This window comes from Crinia signifera, chromosome 1 (assembly GCF_055691185.1).
Source record: "Crinia signifera chromosome 1, ASM5569118v1, whole genome shotgun sequence".
In the NCBI taxonomy this organism is placed as follows: domain Eukaryota; kingdom Metazoa; phylum Chordata; class Amphibia; order Anura; family Myobatrachidae; genus Crinia; species Crinia signifera.
In genome coordinates, this window is record NC_139217.1 from 187611475 (window position 1) to 187634180 (window position 22706).

The 22706-nt window shown below is 45.5% G+C and overlaps 1 protein-coding gene across 2 annotated transcripts in view; it reads right to left on the reverse strand.

Annotated features, from left to right (window-relative positions):
• The window catches only part of MTTP (microsomal triglyceride transfer protein), a 147305-nt gene that overhangs the window by 57394 nt on the left and 67205 nt on the right, over positions 1-22706 (reverse strand). For both annotated transcript variants that reach the window (XM_083179042.1, XM_083179044.1), the window contains exons 2-3: positions 22478-22665; positions 21061-21207 (exon numbers count right to left, since the gene is read on the reverse strand). In XM_083179042.1, coding sequence (XP_083035168.1) covers positions 21061-21207; positions 22478-22665 — 335 coding nt within the window. The remainder of the gene's footprint in view (positions 1-21060; positions 21208-22477; positions 22666-22706) is intronic.

The following is a 22706-nucleotide window of genomic DNA, read 5'->3' on the forward strand; positions in this document are numbered from 1 at the left end:
TTGTATTATTTCAAAATGAGCTACTTCTAAAGGTTTCAGATCTCAAGCTAAAAATGTTACAATAAATATAAAGGCATAACATAAAAATCTACAAGTTAAATAATAAAACATCTATTTAAAATATAATGATTGTCTCAATCGTGTCCGAACTGTGTAACATTGCAATTGGTTTTGCATGAGGCCCATGTATGTTGAAAGAGGGTTATGCATTGTACAAACAATGACAAATACATGAACAGTAAATATGTCCCAAACAACTAAAAATACTTGCAAAAAATAACAACAACAACAACAACAACGACAACAATTCACTCGTATTTAACTTTTTGGTATTTCACAAACTGCAAATAACAGTAAAGCTTTTTTTACACGATATGCACTATTATGACCATCGTTAACAACAATATTGTGCATATCGTCTAATGTGTACACACTATATCATTAACGATGTGTGCTCCCGCGGTTTGTTAGTGATGTCCTCCATTGTCTGTCTGTGCAGGAGCTATGGCCCCCACTTGGCATGCGACAATGACGGTGTGTTTGCACTCGCCGATGCCGGCTACCCTGCTGGGTCCCGTCACTCTGGACATCACGCTGGACAAACATCTAATGTGTACCCAGCTCTAGAAGTAAAATTATGGTTTTACTTATTATTTTACTTTACCTTTATATTTCTGCTAAATACACAAATTTGTCTAAATGGTTTCACAGAAAGCACATACATGTGAATCATACTTGCCTACTCTCCCAGTACAGCTGGGAGACTCTCAAAAATTGGGTGGCCCTACCAGCCCCCTGGGAAAATAGACAAGTCTCCGAAACCTGCTGAATGGAGACATTGTAGCCCTGCCCCCTTAGAATCTGGACATTGTAAAGCAGGGGACTTGAATAAGCAAATGAGCTTCCCCACCCACCTTCCACAATGCCATGCCCCCTCCTGCACTGACCTGGCTGCCCCCTCCCAGTATGCTGTGAACAGAGATTCAGGAAGGGACAGGTGACTGCCCTCCAGGATTATCACCTACTGTATCAGTCATTTTTGTACACACAAAGATTACAATTTCACTATCTAGATCTGGAAGATAATGGACAATTGAAAATTGCTTCTTAAGATTCAAAACATTTTCCCACAAAAAAATGTAGCAGCCTATTTATACCCCTTTTACACCAAAACGCTGGGTCGCACCCGGCTTTTTTAGACCCAGGTTCAAGCCGGGTGCGACCCGGCGTTTAGTGCCATTTACACCGGTGGACAGCCCGACCCGCACCCGCAAGCCCCCCCCCGAGCTTGGAGATGACAGTGCGATGTCATCTCCAAGTGCCAATCACCGCCGCCGCCGGACCGGAACGCTGCTGGGGGCAGCCCAGCACTAAGGTAAGCTGCTAGGCTGCCCCCAGTCCCCGCGCACACTCCCCCCGCCGTCGCACAGGAGGTGAATGGATGCCGCACACAGGCATCCGTTCACCTCACTCCCCCGCCGCCGCTGCTGTCTGCAGGGTATAGCAGACAGCAGCGCCGGCTGTCAGTGTCAGGCTGACAACCCGTCCAACTTGCGGACGCTGCGGTCCGCAGGTTAGACATTCCCTATTCATGTAAATGGGAGCCGGGTCATCCGACCCGGCATTCCCATTTACACCGCCCTCTACCCAGGTCCTAGCCGTGTTCTACCCAGGTCAGGACCTGGGTAGAAGTCCCGTGTAAAGGGACACGGCGTTAGGGATTTACACCGCCGAAGATCCGGGTCTGACCCGCCGCTGACCCGGATTTTTCGGCGGTGTAAAAGGGGTATAAGAGACACATTTTTAATCTACTATGGGAGGTTTATCAGCCATGTTTGTTGTTGTGGCAAATCTTTTTTATTAACATTTAACCATTTGAATGCCAACATCTCTGTGAGAGCAAACAAACCAATATTTGATAATTATGATGAAGTGGATAATTATAAATTTGACCAGACTGCTAATTTAAAAAAAAAAAGTGATTGTACCTTCTCATTTACAAAACTGGATTTTTTTTTTAAAGCCTCCATACAATCAATCAAACCAAATCTCACATGATTGGCATGCACTCCGACCCGATGCGTGTTCCCGTGTGCATCGGGTCGGACCCTAGAGATTGATCCTACTGGACATAGGATCAATCTCGTCAGATTCATCATGAGCACTTCTGGGGTGGTTTTCCAGCGTTCAACTTATCACCTGGTCCCCGTGGGAGTGACTTGAGGTCCCGCCCACACAGCAGGTGTCCAGCGGCAGCAGGAGAGGAGGCAGCTCAGGCAGCCCGTTCGGAGCAGATTCGTAGTATGGAATGGATTCCCCTAGACCTCCGTACATCATCTCCGGTACGGCGCAGATTATTCTAGTTTTATACACCTTTTTTGGACAGAACCATGCACAGATCTCACTGATCTGTGCATGGTTCTGTAAACTTGCCAGGCTGACAAACGTTCCCAGTTTTGGCCACCCCCTCTTTGCACTCTTGGCATCCCCTAAGACCATCCCATCTGCAATTTGGTCAGATCAATCTCACACAATTTACTGGACCAAATTGCATGTAAAAAATGGCACATCAAGTGAAAAATCTCAATTAGCACTCCAGGGAAGCTGCTGGGGAAGTTCAAGATCATTCAGGTCCAACTTGTCCCTCAGAGAAGTTGGACAAGTGTATGGGGGCCGTTAGACAAACATCACAATCTGATCGAAAATAAAAAGGCTGTCTAGTCAAATAATCCAATCAAGTGGATCCAAATCATTAAACACGCCAGGGGGGGCGGTGGCAGGGGGAGCAACAGTCATGCAGCAGCTGCAGCATGACCGTTGTTAACGAGATCTCCCTTGCCTGAAAATGTTTGGACGAGAGAGCGGGTCGGTAACGATTTACAGCGGACACACCAGACATTATTGTTCACATTGTTTACAATACAATATCGGTCAGAAAGGGCTTTCTGACCGATATTGTAACCAATATCGTCTAGGGCAGGGGTGTCAAACTCAAATTCCTCGGGGGCCGCATCAGCAGTTTGGTCACCCTCAAAGGGCCTGTTGTATCTGTAGGACTATGTGTCCACTCTTTATTATCATAAATTATTGTCACTGCATTCAATTATTGTATACTCAGCAGTAGCATTTCCCTCCTGCTATTGCTGTGAACTGCAGTGCATTAGGGCACACGCTGCCTGCACAGGGGGGCAGCACTCAGTCTTAGGGCATATGTCCTGCTTATTATCATAGGACACAGCAATTAATGATGGGCTGCAATGTGCCAGTGCACACACACACACACATAGGCAGAGAGTTTGACACTTACCCGCTCTGATGCGTCCACTCCAGTCTGAGCTGCTCCACCACCAAGGACACAGCTGCGCTCTCACACAGGCGCATTTCCCCCTCCCTCCTGTGAGTAGCGCTCCTCGCACTATCTATCCAGGAGTGGGGGGCAGCGTGCTCCCGGTCACTGTGCAGTGCACACTCAGCAGTAAGTGACCTGGAGCGCACAGCAGCAGCAGCACCATTCACCACGACGGACCTGCTCTTTCCTCTCTCTGGCTCCTATACAGCAGGTGGGAGCGGAGGAGGGGTTGTCGACCGGCTGCACTGCGCTAGAGGGCAGACATTCTCTGGCTTGTAGGCTGCCGCGCATGCGCTGAAGAGGCGGCTTTCTTGTTTAAAAAAAAAAATCAAGAATAAAAGGTGAAGGCTGGCGGCGGCTGCGCGGGCCACATGAAGAGGTCTGGCGGGCCGGATTTGGCCCGCGGGCCTTGTGTATGACACCCCTGGTCTAGGGTATATAGGCCTTTAGGCGTGAATTTACTAAAGCTTTTAAAAATAAATAGAGGTGATGTTGCCCAGAGCAACCAATCAGATTCTGTCTATTATTTCTCCCTTACATCCTAAAAAATGATAGGCAGAATCTGATTGGTTGCTATGGCCAACATCATCTCTTTTTAAAAAAAATTTTGTAAATTAATCCCTCAGGATCTCTCTAAGGTTGATGCTGCTGTTTTCCTGAGGGGGCCTATTCAGCATCACTTATTGGCATGTAACATATGCCAAGACCCTAGCTACCACATGTATTAAGTAATGGACCCATTCATTATTACCACTTAACTGTTTTTCATGGTGGTGACTTATTTTCTCCTGGCGGCTCAGCAGCAGCTTCCAGTTCCCTTCAGTCATGTGCCAGTCACTTCTAGTTAAGTTTTGTTCTCTCTCTCTCTCTCTCTCTCTCTCTCTCTCGTGCCTAACCCTAACCTTCACCCACACACAACCTAAACATAACCCACAGTCTAACCCTAACCCTGCTGCCTGCCATCTCACAATAATGCTGACATTCTGACATTTTACCTGTCGACAATCGGATAATGTTGGCAGTCGCCTGTGGACATGACAACAATGATGACTTAACTGTTGGCACTGTGAGGTCAACATGCTAAATGTCGACAATACTACTGTCGACCTTTTGACTACATCTCTTTTTAGACTTTGAGACTGTCAGCTATAAATTCTTGCAAGATATCCAAAGTGATATAGGGGCACAATTACTGGAAATCGCTGCACTCCCCGTACATGCTTACAGTTACTTTATTGTTAACTACGCTAGATATGATTACATGGCATTACCAGGAATTACCCTTTGTGCTTTCTGCTATCCCAGCATAACCTTACTTGTCTGTGATGACTCATGAATGGCAATAATGAACTTTGAAACAGTGAAAGTAAAAAATAAAACTAGAAACACTTATGAGGATCTTTTGGTAACATGTATTTTGTGACGTCATTTGTAATCAGAAGACCAAACAATTACTTGAGAAATTAAAAACCTGAAAGTAAGGAAACAAAACTACAAGACAAGTTTTTTACATGGAGAAAAACTGATTTTTGGGACTGTGATAATATCTTCCAAGTGTACCCACTGTACATTACACTGTGGAAATGCAATGATTGATGTTACTACAAAGAGCCAGAGCCTGATTATCCGTAAGGGGCCGATAACCAGCAACCCACATCAGGGCTGTGTTAACATCAGTGCGGGCCCCTGGGCAAAAGAAAGAATTCAGCATCTGGCCAGTCTTTTCAATATGATTTCAAATCCAGCAGCGCTTCCCACCCTGCCGCCCGGCAAATAGAGTTATGTGCTCCCAGCCACCGTTGCCCGGATCCCCGCTGCCTGGACGCCACTGCCTGGACCCCGCTGCCCGCCACCCACTGCAGCAGCTCCTCAGAGCAGTGCAGTTTTTCCCATTGGGTTGGCCCCTAGAATCCTTATACACCCCTGGGAAACTGCCCACTAAGCCCAAAGGGGAAATAAAGCACTGACCCACATAATTAAACTTTTTTTCTTAAGAAAAACAACCAGAGGACTTGGACTGCAAGATTGGAGTACGGGTGATTGCTTTGGGGTAGCACTTCATCAAAGGTTAGGGGAGCAACTTCTCTGTACTCAGAGACAGTCTCATGGATCTTAGGAGCTGGTGCTAAGATTCTCCTGTTCAGCACCACGTGAAATAACTGACCAAGCTGTGCAGTATGCAGCAGTATGATACATGTAGCACATGGTTGCCTACTTTTAAAGTCTCCTAGAAGCCCTGAGAGGAGACTGTCAGCAGCATATTGGGGGGCGGGGCCTAATGTAGTTATCAAGCCCCACCCAGTACGGCAAATCCTGCAATTCGTGGGGTCTTCACAGAAAGCCGCGACTCGCTGTAATTTACCACTGTGACCAGGGAGATTCAGGGACTACCACCTCCCGCCGGTAACCGGGAGGGTTGCCCACCTTCAGGACACGATTTTTGGGAGCCTCCCGGCCATTCCAGGAGGGTAGGCAACCCTGAGTAGCATCAGTGCTATTTTTCAGCAGGAACCAGCAGGAACTCCATTCCTGAACCTCTACTTAAATAGGACATCATCAAGAACTGGGTTTCTGAACCTGCTCAGGGCAAAATTTCTTTCTCTCCTTGATCTACCCCAGACCTGGAGTCCCTGGACATATTTTCCCAGAAAAATAGTAACCAGGTTACTGAACACAACGGTCACTAATTCCGTACTAGGATTATACAATCTGCTGGGGTGCAGGGCTCTGGGAGAGGCACAGTCATTACCCTGTAGCCACTGCATTGAGCCTGGAATGTCACTCTGCAGCCAGTATCTCTGTTTCTGAGCTGCCCAGAGTGTGTGTATCAGGTGGGTGTCCTCAGGGCCGGCACCACCACTAGGCAGCTCTAGGCATTTGCCTAGGGCGCCGGCCACTGGAGCCTGGCAGTTTGCCCCTCGCCCCCTGCATGAAGGTGAGCAGAGGTGCTGGCAGGAGCTGGCAGGGTTGTCCATGTCGCGGGGGTACCACTACCTGCGGTGCTGCCATCTGGCAGGAATGGGCAGGGGTGTCCGTGCTGTGGGGGTACCTGCTGCGCTGTGTATTAAGCTGTCGGCGGCGGCGGGGTCCCTGCAGTGTTTACCAAATAACTAGCGCTATCCAGCGGCTTCTGGGTTTGAAAACACGTACGCTGATTGGCTGAGATTCAGTCAATCAGCGTGCGGCAAGTGTTTTCAAAATCAGAAGCGCTTCCCGCCGCCCGATAGCGCTAGTTATTTGCTAATCATTGCAGGGACCCTGCCACCGCTGACAGCTTAATACACAGCACCGCAGGTACCCCTGCGACAAGGACAACCCTCAGCCCCCCCCCTCCCCCGGAGCGCCGCCACCCCACCCCCCCTTCCTTCGCCTGGGGCGTTCCGGTGCCTTGCATCGGCCCTGGGTGTCCAGATGTGTGATGAGAATGTGGCCTGTTCCTAGTGATCAGTGTGTATAGGGTAAACAACTGGATAAGGGGGGACTTAAACTAGTATCTTTGTTAGGGCCCCATGGGCACTTAATCTGGCTCTGCAGAGATCCTGAAAACATGTTAAACATGATAGCCTCTATTTGAGGGCTTATACACATTGCAGTTTTTGGCAGCCAAACAAATTTGCTATCAAAACATTTACTATATGAGTGGTTTGTAATGAGATATGGCCTAACCACATCCTTGTCTCTATACTGTACAGTTCTATTTAACAATGAAAAAATACAACTATTTATAAATTGTGCACAAACAGGTTTTGGATAAATACATGCAATGTAATACATTAAATGCATTAAGATAAGGCTTTCACTAATTTGAACATGTGTCTTTATTCTATTGGTTGTATGTGACCTTTATACAGATATCTCATATATTAGTTTTATTGGTATGTTGATAAAATCAAGGTCGTTTTACTGCACATCGAGAATGAAAGATCAACTATGAGCGTATGTGTGGCAGTGCATATATATATATATACACACTCCTCACCTCTGAAGTACTCTGAAGTACCGCCAGCAGGGGTGGATTTGGAACTAAAAGTGGCCGTAGAAGTATTTCCAGGAGTGGCCTCATGTGGGCAGCACCAAATCAAATGTGGGAGAAGCTAACACCAAAATAGGCGGGATTAATAGATCACTACACCTGGGCGGAAGCCATTGGATTATATATGCTTGGCAGTCTAGTGATCCCCAGACTGTTAATCTGCTGTGACAAATCACAAACCTTTGCATTTAATGTAATACCCCAATTGCCCCCACAGAGAATTAACACAGACCCCAAAATGACCATCATGCAGACAAACAACTTATTACTGTAATACCCTAACTATAACAACTATCCTCACTCCTTCCCCAATGCAGCCCAGAAACATCCCAGAAATTGGTACAACCCCAGCAGCACCCACTCATGTCCCTTTAACAGATGTGATAATGGATAAAGTTGGGCACCCGCCTAAGATAAGTATTTTCAGCGTCGGTACTCTGCGTTGTGAACCTGCAAATGTTGTGTGTGGAGGACAGGAGGGGGATCGGGCCACTACTCTGGGCAGGGCAGATCCTAAAAATAAGTGACTGGCTGATAAGTGGCCACACAGGTGCGTTGGCCTACTGGGAATCTACCCTCTAAGTTTTATGGCCAATCCGCACCTGACCCCCAGCAACCACTAGAGGCCATTTGATGGAGCAAATGATCTGTTTCCAACTTGCTGGATATGAACAGTGGGGGCTGTGAAGACAGAGATTGAAGGTAGGAGCAGATAGGAACTAAGCCGTCATTTTGATGATCTTTTAACTAGTTGGATACTAAACATAGATACAAAGAATTTGACTGCAGATAAGAACCACTTGGCCCATCTAATCTGCCCCCTTTTTAAACATGTTACCTCAAACCATATTTGATCCTTATTATTTTGTAAGGATATCAATATGCCTATCCCAAGCATGTTTAAATTGTACTACTGTATTTGCCTCTACCACCTCCGATGGGAGGCTATTCCACTTATCCACTACCCTTTCTGTGAAGTCATTCTTCCTCAAATTTCCCCTGAATCTTCCTCCCCCTAGTTTCAGTGCATGTCCTCGTGTTCTGCTGCTCCTCTTCCTGTGAAGAATGTCTCCAACCTGGACCTTGTTAATGCCCTTGATATATTTGAAACTTTCTATCATGTCCCCCCTTTCCCTTCTCTGCTCCAAAGTATACATATTAAGATCTTTTAGTCTTTCGCTTGCACTAAGGTTTATTTAAGATTTCTGTGCAGCAAGTTTTATAACTTGGCATTGAGGAGAGTTCTTCTCGTTTTATTATCTTGGCTATATAGTACAGAGATGTTGCGAGTACGTACTGTCCCTGCAATTTACGAGCTTTGCAAATAAGGAGGCTTTTGCATTTCCATAGTTTCCTGCAGAGTCAATTAATGTAATTTAAAAAAAAACTCAGAGAAGGGTGGAGGCTGCGGTCAAGTCATGTAATCTAGGTGGCCTTTGGGTACACTTAACCTAAACCAATTAAAAAAAGAGCAGTTTACTGGCGAATACTGGGGTTACTCGAATTTTAGTGTGCAAACTTGATATATGACAAAATCCTTCGTAGATGGACAAAACCATGTGCACTGCAGGGGGCAGATGTAAAATGTGCAGAGAGAATTAGATTTGGGTGAGTTATTTTGTTTATGTGCAGGGTAAATACTGGCTGCTTTATTCTTACACTGCAATATAGATCTAACTTTGAAGTAAAACCCCACCCAAATCTAACTATTTCTGCACAAGTTACATCTGCCCCACCTGCAGTGCACTTGGTTTTGTCCATCTAAGAAGGAATTTGTCAGAAAGAGTGAACCAAAATAACCCCCATAGTGTCACCAATGCAGCATGCCTATATTCTGTGTGTGAGTAAGGCTGTATCTGCATATGAAATAGTGTATTCATGGAAATCACTGTAACATAGCAATCTGTATTCAGGTACAGCCACAGTCGCACACAGAATATAGCCATGCCACATATAATTTTAATAATCGGAAGCTCCTTGTGTGTCCTGGTCACATAACAATGCAAATAAGACGAATTTTCAGCAAAAAATGCACCCAACGTTAGCAGAACTGGCCAGGAGCTGCATGGCCTATTGAGGAAAGATGTATGAGGAAACATCTGTATCCAAGCAGAGGCAGAGGTCACAGTGTTAGTGGCTGTGCGAGTGCTGTCTGCGGGTGGGTTGGTTGTGCAATAGTGTTTGGCATATGTGTAAGGGGCATTATGTGTGTCATGTATAAATGCATTAATAATGTGCGACATATGTGTAACAGGCATTATGTGTGTCATGTGTATAAGGGCATTAATAATGAGCAACATATGTGCAAAGGGCATTATGTGTGTCATGTGTATAAGGGTATTAATAATATGCAACATATGTGTAAGGGGCATTATGTGTGTCATTATGTGTATGAAGGGCATTAATAAAGGTTGGCATAATGTGTAAGGGGCATTATGTTTATAAGGACATTAATAATGTGTGTCATGTGTAAGGGGCATTACTGTGCTGTATTATCAGGGGTGCTGAGAGAAAGGGGTAGGGGGTACAAACTACCCAGGCCAAAGTCTGATGGAAGGGCCCAGTGGGAAACCCCGGGCCCCAGGGGCGGATTGGCCCACCGGAAAACCGGTCGCGCTCCCCCTGGACTTTGTTGCCACTTTTCCCACATCCAAAATGGCCACGGGAGGGCTGCTGCGCATGCGCGATAGCGCACAGCTCCTTCCATGGTACTTTGTGTGCGGCGTCAGCATGGGCTTCCACTGCTCCTGTTCCCCACCTGGAGGAAGCAGGGCAGCTGAGCCCCCACGCCCCGCATAAGAAACACTGCCCGCCACCTCGCTCCCCCGGCATTACAGCAGCGTTAACTTAACCCCCCGGACTGCCTCCGCTAGCTCCACCCAACCACCCCTCCCCCCGGGCAGCCTCCGCCAGCACCCCAATGCCCCGCTCTCCCCCCCCCCCCCCCGGGCTGCTGCACGAGTTCCCCCAGGCTGGATTGCAGTCCCAATCTGCCCCTGCCGGGCCCCCTCCCCTTAAGTGACAGCAGCAGCTGCAGCTCTTCTCCTCTGCCCAGCACGCACTGCTTTGTGCTAGGTTGCAGTGTGGCCATGGAGGTGCTTCAAATACAATATTTTCTCCTAAGGGTATAATGTGAATAATGTGAGCAGTAATGTAATAAGGTAAAGTGGTACTACTGTGTGATGTAACGTGAATAAGGGACACCATCGCATGATATAATGTGAATAAAGTTGCACTACTGTGTGGCATCAGTTGAATTGGGGGTACTATTGTGTGGCCATGCCCCTTCCCAGCAAGAACACACCCCTGTTTGGGCTGCGCACCGAATGTGTGCACTGTTTCTATTTAAAATATTGCGGGTAGGAGCACTAAAATGATGACTGCTATGATGAGGGTTGATGGTGCTGGGAAAGGGGAGCAGGGTCAGAGGCGGAACTAGTGGCGGTGCTAGGGGGCACCAGCCAAAATCTTGCCTAGGGTGTCATTTAGGCTAGGGCCGGCTCTGGGTAGAGTCTGCTGCTTCCAGCAACCCTTAGAATCATGAATAACACACACACTAGCATAATATATTCACACGATCCCCTTGAAGCTATGGGAGAAATTTAGTAAGATGTATATTCTACTTCAAATGTGATGTTACTATGGGCAACCAATTAGATCCTATCTACTACCTTCTAGAAGGTACTAAATAAATAAGAAGTAGATTATGATTGGTTGCCCATAGCAACATCACATGTGAAGTAGAATACACATCTTAGTTAATTTCCCCCTTATGTGCCCGATTCTCTCCATGGCCCTTACTGTGTACAGTTTGTATATTCTCCCCGTATTTGTGTTAGATTCCTCAGGGTAACACAGCTTATAAGCAGTGATTGGGCTACTCAGGATGCAGGTATTTTGTGATAGGCTGCAGTAGTTGTCTTTACAATAAATTGAACATACTGTAGAAATGAACATTTATTGCAATCATAATACACTGTTGTGGTGTCCCCCCAATTTATATTCTAATAAAAATACTGCTGATCCTGTGAGGAATATGTTTTAGGAGCCGCACCTACTAACATGTATATATGATCACAGAGATCATCAAAGAAGGAGCAGAGATGGCAGCAGCAATGACAGATAAAATCACTGGGCCCAGCAGCAGAACGGAGATGGCTTCAGTAGATGCCCCAAACCACACTGTTCTTTTTGTGGTGACTCTTTAGCACTAATATGTCACTTCCCACTGATTCCCAAATGAGTTACTGTGTAGTATTAGTGGGAAGATGATGTGGGTTATGGGCAGAGAGACCAACAGCCATTTCCAACTGCCGCCCGCATGCCACATGCCAGGTATAAAACCTCAGTGCACTGGCCTCTCACTGGCATTTCTTGAGCAGAGGCAGAGGTGAGTGCAAGAAAAAAAGCCCCCCCTAGAGAGAACCAATTTTTACAGAGTTTACTCCAGGTAATACCAGTGATCACTGATCAGCGCACATTAACATCTGTGTTTTCTTTCTTTTTTTTTTTTTTGTGCACCTTTGGTGCAATTTACCAACAACGATGAGCCGGAGGGAATTGGCCCAGTTAACTGGAACTGGGCCATATCCGAACACCTCCTGGCTACGGTCAGGGCGCCGCAGACCATCTTCTGGTGTACCATCTGCAGCAGCCCCAACATCAGGAGGACCACCAGCAGCAGTGCCGTCCTCAGGAGCACCAGCAGTGGCAGGAGCACGAAGACCAGCAGTCATCCTTGCCCGCCTTCCATCCTACAGGAGATGCACCTTTACAGAAGGAGGCGCTGTAGAGTCCTGCCCCATCTGCATCTCCCAGTTTCGGATTGGAGAGGAAGTGGCGGTCACATCCTGCAGGCATGTTTTCCACATCTCATGCCTGACACAGTGGCTGGACATTAACACCATCTGCCCCCTGTGCCGCTCCCGATGCCTGAGCAGACTTTTCCTGCGTCATCTTTAGAGGAAATCCGAGGACGTAAGTACTGTTACAGCTGGTCGTGTCATTGTTGTCTTGTCTCCCCCTGTCTACCCTACTCGGGGATTAGCTACTTGCTGCTGTTGTCAGCAGAAGTCTTGAGGGATTTTACCTTTTTTACCTGAACTGACGGACTTAATTTGGCTCGTTTAAATTTGGCTAATTGGCAACAATTCAAATTCCTCAGTCCCTCAGCAGGGTTTTGGGTTCACCTCTTGCCGAGTTTTACTTGTGTTATCCTTTCTCTCCCCCAACCCACTTTCCCCTCATGTGTCTTTATATTGCTTCTGATTGGCCCTGAAGCTTGTCTTAATTCGGCTAATTGGCATTCAATTAAACAAATATTTTTTTTTTTTTGGCAGATCATCCATTTTATTAAGATTTAATTCTTTGGGAGCTATTCATGATGCAGTGAAAGAGGGGAGAAGTGTGATTGGTTGCCATGAGTAACATCTCCACTGGTCCACCCCTCCACTCTTCTCACTGATTCCCGAATAGGCCCCTTTGCCACCAAAATTTAGTTCATTAAACATATTTGAATATTCTTAATGTGTTTCAAATAAATTCCATCTTTTATTCTGCCAAATTCATGTCTCCGAGTCTTTATTTATATTATGGTTACTTATGAGTGTGTGATTATATGGTATATACTGTACATGGGACACTCCTCATATGGTTGAGGGCTTATGGATCTTCATGCTTTACCACTATACAGTTCTTTAATTGAATATATATATATATATATATATATACACATACATATATATATATATATATATATATATATATATATATATATATATATATATATATATATACACTGTGTGATGGCTGGCACTCCCAATGTGTAGGCCCAATGTGTGCTGACCCGGTGCCTTCTAGCATGGACCCTCCGGTCCTGCTACAGGATACATAAATCAGGCGGCACTCTCGGATTCAATAATAACGTGCAGAAAGTGCTATTTATTATCCAATTATGATAATAAATATCACTTTCTGCACGTTATTATTGAATCCGAGAGTGCCGCCTGATTTCTGTATCATATATATATATATATATATATATATATATATATATATATATATATATATATATATATATATATATATATACACATACAAATAGGTGACCATTGCTGATGCCAAACACATTTTTTTTATAATCACAGAGGACATGAAGCAGCCACATCTTGTTATTGTTCACCCTGAACATGTCTTTCTGAGTCAGACAAATTCAGAATAATGGATCTGTGGGCTGTGTGTGCAAAACGGATACACATCCTCTTGTGGCTACGTAGGAGTCACTGGATGGCATTGGGGTATTTGCACATGGGGCCCGATTCAGGCCTTATCTCTGGGCCGAGGGTTTTCAGAGTCCAGCGATCAGGTAAAAGCCATCCTACGCCGCCCCACACAAGTGAATTCCTGCCCATGTGCACCATGGAACGGTTTTCTCTCTGTGTGCAGCGCTGAGTAAGCCAGGACTTACTTGGCACTGCGATGGCCATGGGGAGGAAGAGGCTGCTTCCAATGGTGGGGGAAAGCCTGTGCCCCAGAAGGGTGTGGTATGCTGTTCTGACAGTCGGGATCCCGACAGTCATTAGCCCAATGTCGGGATCCTGACTGGCCGGACTCAGACAGCATGGCCAGCGCAACAAAGCCCCTTGTGGGCTTGCTGCGCTCGCCATGCTGCAGGCACGGTGGCTCTCTCCGCTCGCCACCTATTCTATTCTCCCCCCCCCCCCAGAAAGGGTTACTGCCACCGAGCCCTGCATTCAGATCTGATTTGGGCACATTGACAACACTGATGGAATTGACAACATTTGGAAGGTGACCATACTCAGAGACTAAGCTGATGTAACATGGATCCATCGTACCAAGTATAGGGCCTGTCCAAATGTGCGCTAATAGAGATGACAAGTGCATGTGTGGGGGCGGCACCACTGCGTTAATGCTGGTCACTCAATTAAGGGAGAGGACAGCATCTATATTACAGCACACAATACAGCCAAATGTAATAGGGTATGACTTTTTTTACACAAATTCAGAATTCGATTATGATTTCTGGCAATTTTTTTAATAATGGAAGTATGTGGATTTCTGTTAAAATTATATATATATAAAAAAATAGGCATGGGGTCCTCCCCCCACATTGCATAATGTGTGAAAATAGAAATGCAATTGTAAAACTTATGACTTATGGCCAATCCGGCCATGTAGTGCCTGCCTGGTGATCTTCATGCTGCCATGATAATGGGCCTATTTTTATGTTGAGGCCTGGAGCTGCAGCTCCATCCGCCCCATTGTTAATCTGGGTGTGGTTTAGCACACTGGCAGTAAGGATTCCGACAGTCATTAGCCCGATGTCGGAATCCTGACTGCCCGGACTCAGACAGCGAGGGGAGCGCAACGAAGCCCCTTGTGAGCTCACCACCTATTCTATTCTCCCTCTATGGGGGTCGTGGACCCCTATGAGGGAGAATAGCCGATTGCCGCCGGGATCCCGAGTGTCAGGGTTTTAACAGTCGGAATTCCAACGTCGGTGTAATGACTGTCGGAATCCCGACTGTCTCTCAGTCATCCAGCACCCGTCATTCTGGCCCTGCATATGTTCCGTATAAATTGGAAGCTTTTCTTATACATGTATTTGCAGGATAACTTGTTGTATTTCCTTATGATCTCTCTACAACTCTTTTTAATAGACAACCATCTAGTCAGTTATCTATACTTGAGAGCACACGTCAGTTATGCTTTAGACGTCTCCCCAAATCTGTTTTTTAAATACTAAATTCCCACTTGCACCAGACCTGCCAAATCCCACAGGGGACGGAGCTTATTTGTAGCACAGAGTGTATAGATACTGCAGATACTGCTCTCAGAGAGATTGGCCTGTGATTGGTTCTTGATGCTACACAAGCATTTCCTATAGGACTCCAGGCAATTGGAGATAAATTGGGAGTATCTCAGCTTGAATGGCTGATACACTATAATGCCAGGTTATCTTGGTGATCATGCTGAGCTTTAGGTACACTTAGTTATTGTAAATCATAAACCATCTCTGATAAAAAAAATTGTGACACATTAGCTCTTTGCATTGCAAAACAAAACTATTTCAAGGTAATAGGTGTTTTATTTGTAAGATGCATGATCAGTTATTTGCAAAGAGCCATTTAAACAGCCAGAATGTGGCCAATTTTGCCAGAGGGAATGTTATTTTAGCAACATGAGTAGGCCTTAAAAATTATTTTTAAATAAACACGTAACCTTAACAGGATTCCCATTCATATACTGCATTACGTTTACACATCTTTAAAGCACAGCTTGATCATTTACATACTAACTACTGAGACTGTGGAAGAACTGCTGCATACACTGTGTTGTACATAAATATCAATAATAATAATAATAATAATAATAATAATAATAGGTACTTTTTTAGTTTCACGGTGGCAGCATGGCGGGCCGCTACTTCCAGGTTCGGCGCTCGGCAAACTTTCTAATATAAAGTCCATGCCAACATGAATAGTTCATACCCCCACTATCCACATTGGCATGGAGTTGATTTTAGATAGCGTGGCGAGCGTAGCGAGCCACTGAGCCCGTAGCATGGGCAAGCGAAGCGAGCCCCGCAAGGGGACAGAGACGCTGCCTCCATGAAAATACACAAGTACCTAATAATATTGTAACATAGTGATCCAAGCAAATCCTTATTCAGTCTTGGTCAGCCATGTCTGAGGTCTCCTTTAGGGCCAAAACTAAAAATATCACAACAACTCTGGCAAAAGGGAGAACATACAAACTCCCCACAATTGCTGAGGGTAGTAGGGACAGTGTTAGGGGGGTGCAGTACTGTAAGCACAGTAAGGCAATAAGGGGGACACAGTAAGGCAATAAAGCAAGCTGTGGACAGCAAAGGGAGGGACCCAGAGCGAACCAGGGGCAGACACAGCAGTCACTAATAAAATATATATATTTATTATTTATAAGAGAACAGGGGTAATGTGTATTGGGGGATGCAGCAGTTACTGTATTGATAGAAACTGGGGTTTATTGGCAATGGCGACATGGGGAGGGGAAAAGGAGACCCCCCCTAGTTACGGCCCTGGTCTCCTCTATACTATACTTACTGTCACTTTAAGAAGAAGCCTGGAGATCAGAAGCAGGTGGGCAGTGATGGAGATTGGGCCAGACTAGTTGCATCATGAGCCCCTTATTGTGCAGGTTTGATTAAGGGGTGATGCTAACATTACACAATTAGAATAGAATTCCATCCCTAGGTCCTGCCCCTCCCAGCGGAACCACGGATTCATGGCATATATCTCCCTAGTTTGCTCACTTCACTAGGAAAACAGCAAATGACTGCACAGTGGGGATGGCCGATGGTGGATTAATCATTGATGTTCACCATTGATGCTACTATCAGTGGCTAAGCTTGATGGTATAACACCATTCACAGGGAACAAGCGCAATGTTTTCAACCAACGCTGGTCAGCCCTGCTCTATTAGGAAAAGGGTTGTGGGCCAAACAGAGTCTGGAGGCGGGGCTTCACGGTAGTGTTGGGCAATTCAGTAAATTCTGCATTCACGGGAACCATAATATTTGCAGATACTGCAACCTGGTGAGGTAACCTCCCTACCCGCACCCACAAATATACCCATAAATGAGGGCCTTCAAGTCAATTCAATGTTTTAATTTACCCCCTCTGCACGTCTGAAACAGCTGCTGTCAATAAAGGTTCCATGAGGAGTTTACCCACAGTAAAACACATACAGTAGATACAATAAAACACACTGTGAAGCCTGCAACACTAAGGACACAGTAGAGGGTGTGGGGATATTAGAAACTCATAGCACCTATTCACGGTATGCCATCGTTGGGTTTACACATTAAAGGTCGACATGCATATACATTGGGTCAACCACTAAAGGTCGACACAGCTTAGGTCAACACATGGAATAGGTTGACATGCTCAAGGCCGACAGGGTTAAAAGGTCCACACAAGTAAAGGTTGAGTTTCCCTTATCCATGTATTCCAAAAACCAAAATATTCTGAAAACCGTGATTTTATAGAATATTTTTTCCCCGCCTCTTTTTTCATACTTACCTCGTCACCCGGTGTCCACGACGGCCACTGGCATCCCTGGTCCCAAGGATGCATTGCGCGGGCACACTGGTGACGTCACCGGAGCACCCGCACACTTGTGTAATGCACCCCTGTGACCGGAGATGCCACTGAAGAGGGTTCTGAAGGCTGCTGTGGACGATAGGGGACACCATGGACATCGGGGGACTGCCAGGGGAGACCAGGTAAGTATAAAACAGTTTTTTCCAAAATCCGCAAAAATCCCTTATACAAAATGCTAGTGGTCCCGAGCATTTCGGATAAGGGATACTCAACCTGTATTAGGTCAACAGTGTCTAGGTCAACAGTCAAAAGGTCTACATGGTTTTTTGCTTTTTTTTTCAGCTGACATGTGCCGACAGACCGTATTTCATGCCCTACCTTCCACTAGGTAATGGAGGAAGAATAGAATAGTGTGCGGAGCATAGCGAGGCACCGTGCCTAAAATATGGCAAGCACAGCGAGCCATGTGAGGGGACACGGTGCACTGATACGGTGTCCATGTCGAGTATGTCGACATCCGGGACAAAAAAAAGTGAAAAACCCATGTCTACCTAGACACTGTCGACTAAATGCTTGTGTTGACCTTCCAACCCTGTTGACCTTGAGCATGTCAACCTATTTTCTTTGTCGACCTAAGCTGTGTTGACCTTTAGTAGTCGACCCAATGTATGGTCGACCCAATAACCCATACCCCCTATTCATATGTATTTCCTTAGCCTTAACAGATTATAGTAAAAGGGAATCAAGCCATCTAAAGGGTGGACAAGTAGAGGAGTTGCCCAATCACCTAATCAGCTCCTAACTAGTATTTATCAAGTACATTCTAGGAAATGTTACCTAAAAATGAACTTCTCCACTCTCTAGAAAGCTTGATACATCACCCCCTAGAACAGTACTATAAGAAGCACCACCAGATACCTGGAAGACCATTGACCTGCGGAAACGTGTATCCCAGTGATACTATTGTGCCATTTATATTGGGTAATGATTTATTACCGCTCGGCTGTATTTTGTGTGAATAAACATTTTGCTTCGGGAAAGGGATCCCTATTTGTGTTTTCCTAAGGACCAGTCTTTGGCAGGGAAAGGGTGCTCCAAGCAAAATGTAATTTCTCCCTATTCTATGTGAATTGGAGTATCTATAAATGTTAGTGTTTCTATTTTTGCCATCAGGAGATAGTGATACAGATGTGTTCTGTTAGCCCTGCCAATCCATTCTCTGCGTACTGAACCCACTCTTGTGTAACCACAACACACTTTTATATGCTCTATTTCCTTCAAAGAATTTCTCCGGGTAAGAGCAAATATGTATATAGACAATGTTATTAAATGGTACCGAGCTATTACAGGAAAATAAATACTATGGATTTAGAGATATAGATTTTCATTTAAAAGACCATTTCAATGTTTTATTGTACAAATGATGTGAATTTAACTAATATCTAAAAAATATTTCTAGCGAAGAATGAACTAATGTACATTATGTGTCTTTAAATTGTATGAGAACTGAAAACTGACTTACTCTGTCCCCTGTCCTACAAAGGTCTCTCACTTTTGGATATAAGGAAGTTGGTTACCGGGCAACCAGACAGAATCATTGCCGTGTGAATTAGTGAGGCTCTGTCCTCACTACTACAGCCACCATGCCCCCAAAGTAATTTAGGAGATTTATTTTTTGACAATAGTGCAGCAACACAGTGTGTACAGTTTATACACACAGGCACTGCCCCCATGATGGGGATGAGAGGATGCTCTGATCTCCCTGGAACCCTGCAGTTTAGGGTGAGATAATAAGGTCGATTGCTAGGTTGCGCTTAGTCAATTCCTGGTGCCCTCCGGCATCAGTTTAAGCATATGCGTTCTTCTGCCCTTTGCCTGTCTGGCTCCTGAGTCCCCATTATTGCAGCCAGTGTCCTGCTGGTCCCCCTTTGCCCCTGGATCTCCATCTCCTCAAGTAAACTATCCACTCCCTGTCCTGACACTGGTACCTTCCAACTACTTGTATCAGGTTTGGGACCAGGCAGAAGTTCCCATGGTAGAGCAGACCTCTGTGCAGGACAACAGCAGCAGTGGGGCAATCACCACTGTAGTATGATGGTACAGGGGTGGTATATCAGTAAGTAGGGGTAATACATCTCAATGCCCCCCACCTAGAACCCCCAGCCAGTACAGTCACAGTGCTTACCACCCTTCAGCCTATTTTTCTCCCTCCCATCCCTATCTCATTGCCCCCTTCCCATTAACAGTGTCACCCTTATCCAGCCCAGTGTCCCCAACCATCTCATTGATTCATTCCACCCCAGTGTCTCCCACCTTGCCAGCCCAGTGTATCCTCCAGTTCGCTCTCTCCCACCCAGCACACTGCCGCCATCTAACTGCCCCTAGGCTAAACCCCCCAGCCAGTCTAATCACAGAGTCCACCCTTCTCTCAGCCCTGTCCATTACCATATCACTGCCTCCTCATTCAGCCCAGTGCCCCCATATTTATCATCCACTGCTTCTCCCTGTTACTCTCTCTCTCTCTCTCTCTCTCTCTGTCACCCTCTACTTGACATCACCCACTGCCTATCCCTCTATTACACTTCCTGTCACCCATTACCTTTCCCCATCACTTACTGCCTCTCCCCTTCACCTTCATCCATTGCATCTATCTTGTCACTTTTTCCATCTCTCATGGGGGGAGATTCTCTAAATAAGAAATGCGGTAAAAACCCCGTTATCGGGGTTTTTACCGCATTTTGGGATGCTCTAAGCATCCCCCCCCCCAGGGTTAATGCGGCGGGGGGCATCGCCAGAAAAATCTGGCGATGCCCTATAGAAGCCAATGGGCTTCTACTGCATCCCTCCGCTGACCCCGCAACGACCCCCCGCTGCCCCGCATCGCCCCCTCCCCCCTCACCTGTGTCCGGGTAGCACAGCGCAGTGCTGCCCGGACCTGTGACCTCCTCCCTACACTGATCCTCTTCCGGGTGCAGGGAGGAGAAGAGCCCGGCGCAGCAGCAGCAGCGCCGGGTGTGTGAGGGAGGGGGGAGCCGCCTGGCGACTCTCACCGCAAAGGACAGCTCTTAATGCAAGAGCTGTCCTTTGCTATAATTATCGCATATGTTACAACATATGCGATAATTATAATTGCGAAGACAGGCGAAGGGGGGCGGAGATTCTTAGAGAATCTCCCCCATAGCCTCTCCATTCCCCACTATCTCTCCCTGACACCTATCTCTCCTGCCACCCTTTGCCTGTGTCCATGAGCTATCATGCCACTCACTACATCTTCATCTTCAACTACAGTATATATTCCCATCACCTGTCTCTCCTGTCACCCACTGCCTCTCCCCATCACCCTGTTACACTCTGGCTTATCCCCATTACATTCTCCCTGTTACACACTGCCTCTCCCCTTCACCATCTCCCACTTTCTCTTCCAGTCACCTCTCCCTCTCTATCAACCACTTTCCCAGGATCACACACACACACACCTACTCCCCTACTGTCATTTTGCATTTTGTTCTTGATCTAATCCATGAGTATCACCATAGGAGTAGATAACTTTGGTCTGACAATTTTTAGTTTCTTACCTTTCCATGATTCCATTGTACAAGTATTGGTCTCTGAAGAATAGACAGGTTAGTTTCCCCTAGGATCTTTGCAGCACTGGTTCCAGAGAAAATATTCTGATCATCTGGGCGTTTATTATTTATATTATCCACCTTAATATTTTTCATCTAAAAAGAAAAGAGAAAAGATAACTTTAGTAAAGACACATCAAATATTTTCCAACACTGAAATTTGGGGTGGGGGGTTATTCTGATCACCACGCTCCCTTGTGATGGGGAGCGATGGGTGGGGGGCGGCTGTTCATGCGGGCGGCGTTAAAAAGACATGCAAAGCTGCAAATATTGTGTGAACAATACTGTGTGATATTGTTATATATTTGCAATGCAATGTTTCAATAAAAAGTTATTTAAAAAAAAATACTAATATTGAGACATTATTACTGTTTGCATGCACCTGATTACACAAGCACATGACCAGTTCCTTTTTTCTTTACCTGGCCTTTACCTGTGCCTGGTCACTGGAGCCTATTCAAATAATCCGCGACCGGGTTATCGCAGCAATAACCCGGGCTTAACTGGCAGTGGAAAAGAGGTGATATTATAATTATTACATTGGCACCAAAATTAGGGGTTAATCCATCACCGGTTACTAAGCAGCTGTTGCTCGCTCCTTAGCAAGCGACTTAATACTGTCCTCCGCATGGCCAAATAGTTAGGCCCTTAGGCTCTTGGATTTACAGAATAATTGTTCTTAGCTAAACAAAGAAAATTCCAACCAACAGCATAGTGCAATTCTTCTTGTTTTGCACATATTAGATCTTAAATATTTTTGTTAAAATTTATTTTGTGAAATTCAGATAACCATTTTTTATTTCAGTCCAACTGTAGGAGCAAGTATCTTTTCTAAGTGTTTAATTTGCCTATGCAGTAGGCTCATACACACATTTCTATTGTCCTGCAAGCATATGCAGTAGGTAATAATGTGTTTAGGAAAAGACTCATTGTGAGCTCATATTAAAGGTGCCCATACACGTTGCAATTTTAATATGCGTTTTGAACTTTTAAGGTTCAAAACACATCGCTTTGGTTAAAATCGCACCGTGTACCTGCGGGGATGCGATGCACGTCCCCGCGGGTACAATATTGTATAGCACAAAAAGTATCTGCAGGCAGAAATTTTTGTGCTACATCGCATCGCATCAGTTTTGTAGAACATGCGATGCGATGTCCATTCAGAGACTTTTAACTTAAAAAAAAGAGGGTAAAATCGCATTCCATCTGCACAGTACAGTACATCGCATTGCATCCCCTACAAGTGCCAAAATCGCATGGCACAATGAAGTACAAAACGCACAGCACCTAAAAATCGCAACGTGTACGGGCGCCAGGTGCTGAACACACAAACGCCACACGGATAGATGCATCATGTTACACATACCCTAATTCTGATGAGTTGGTCATCTTTGTTGTTAGGATTTCTCCATAGTAAATTGACCTCTACTTCTGATGAAATCTTGTAGCCCACGCTGTCCGGAAGAGATCCACTGGGTCGATCAATTAATACTTCTGTTGTGTATACATATGTATATACCTTGTCATTGTTAAGCCTTGGACCTGCTGTCTGCACTGTATGGATCAAAGAAAAGAAAAAAATATATATAACGATA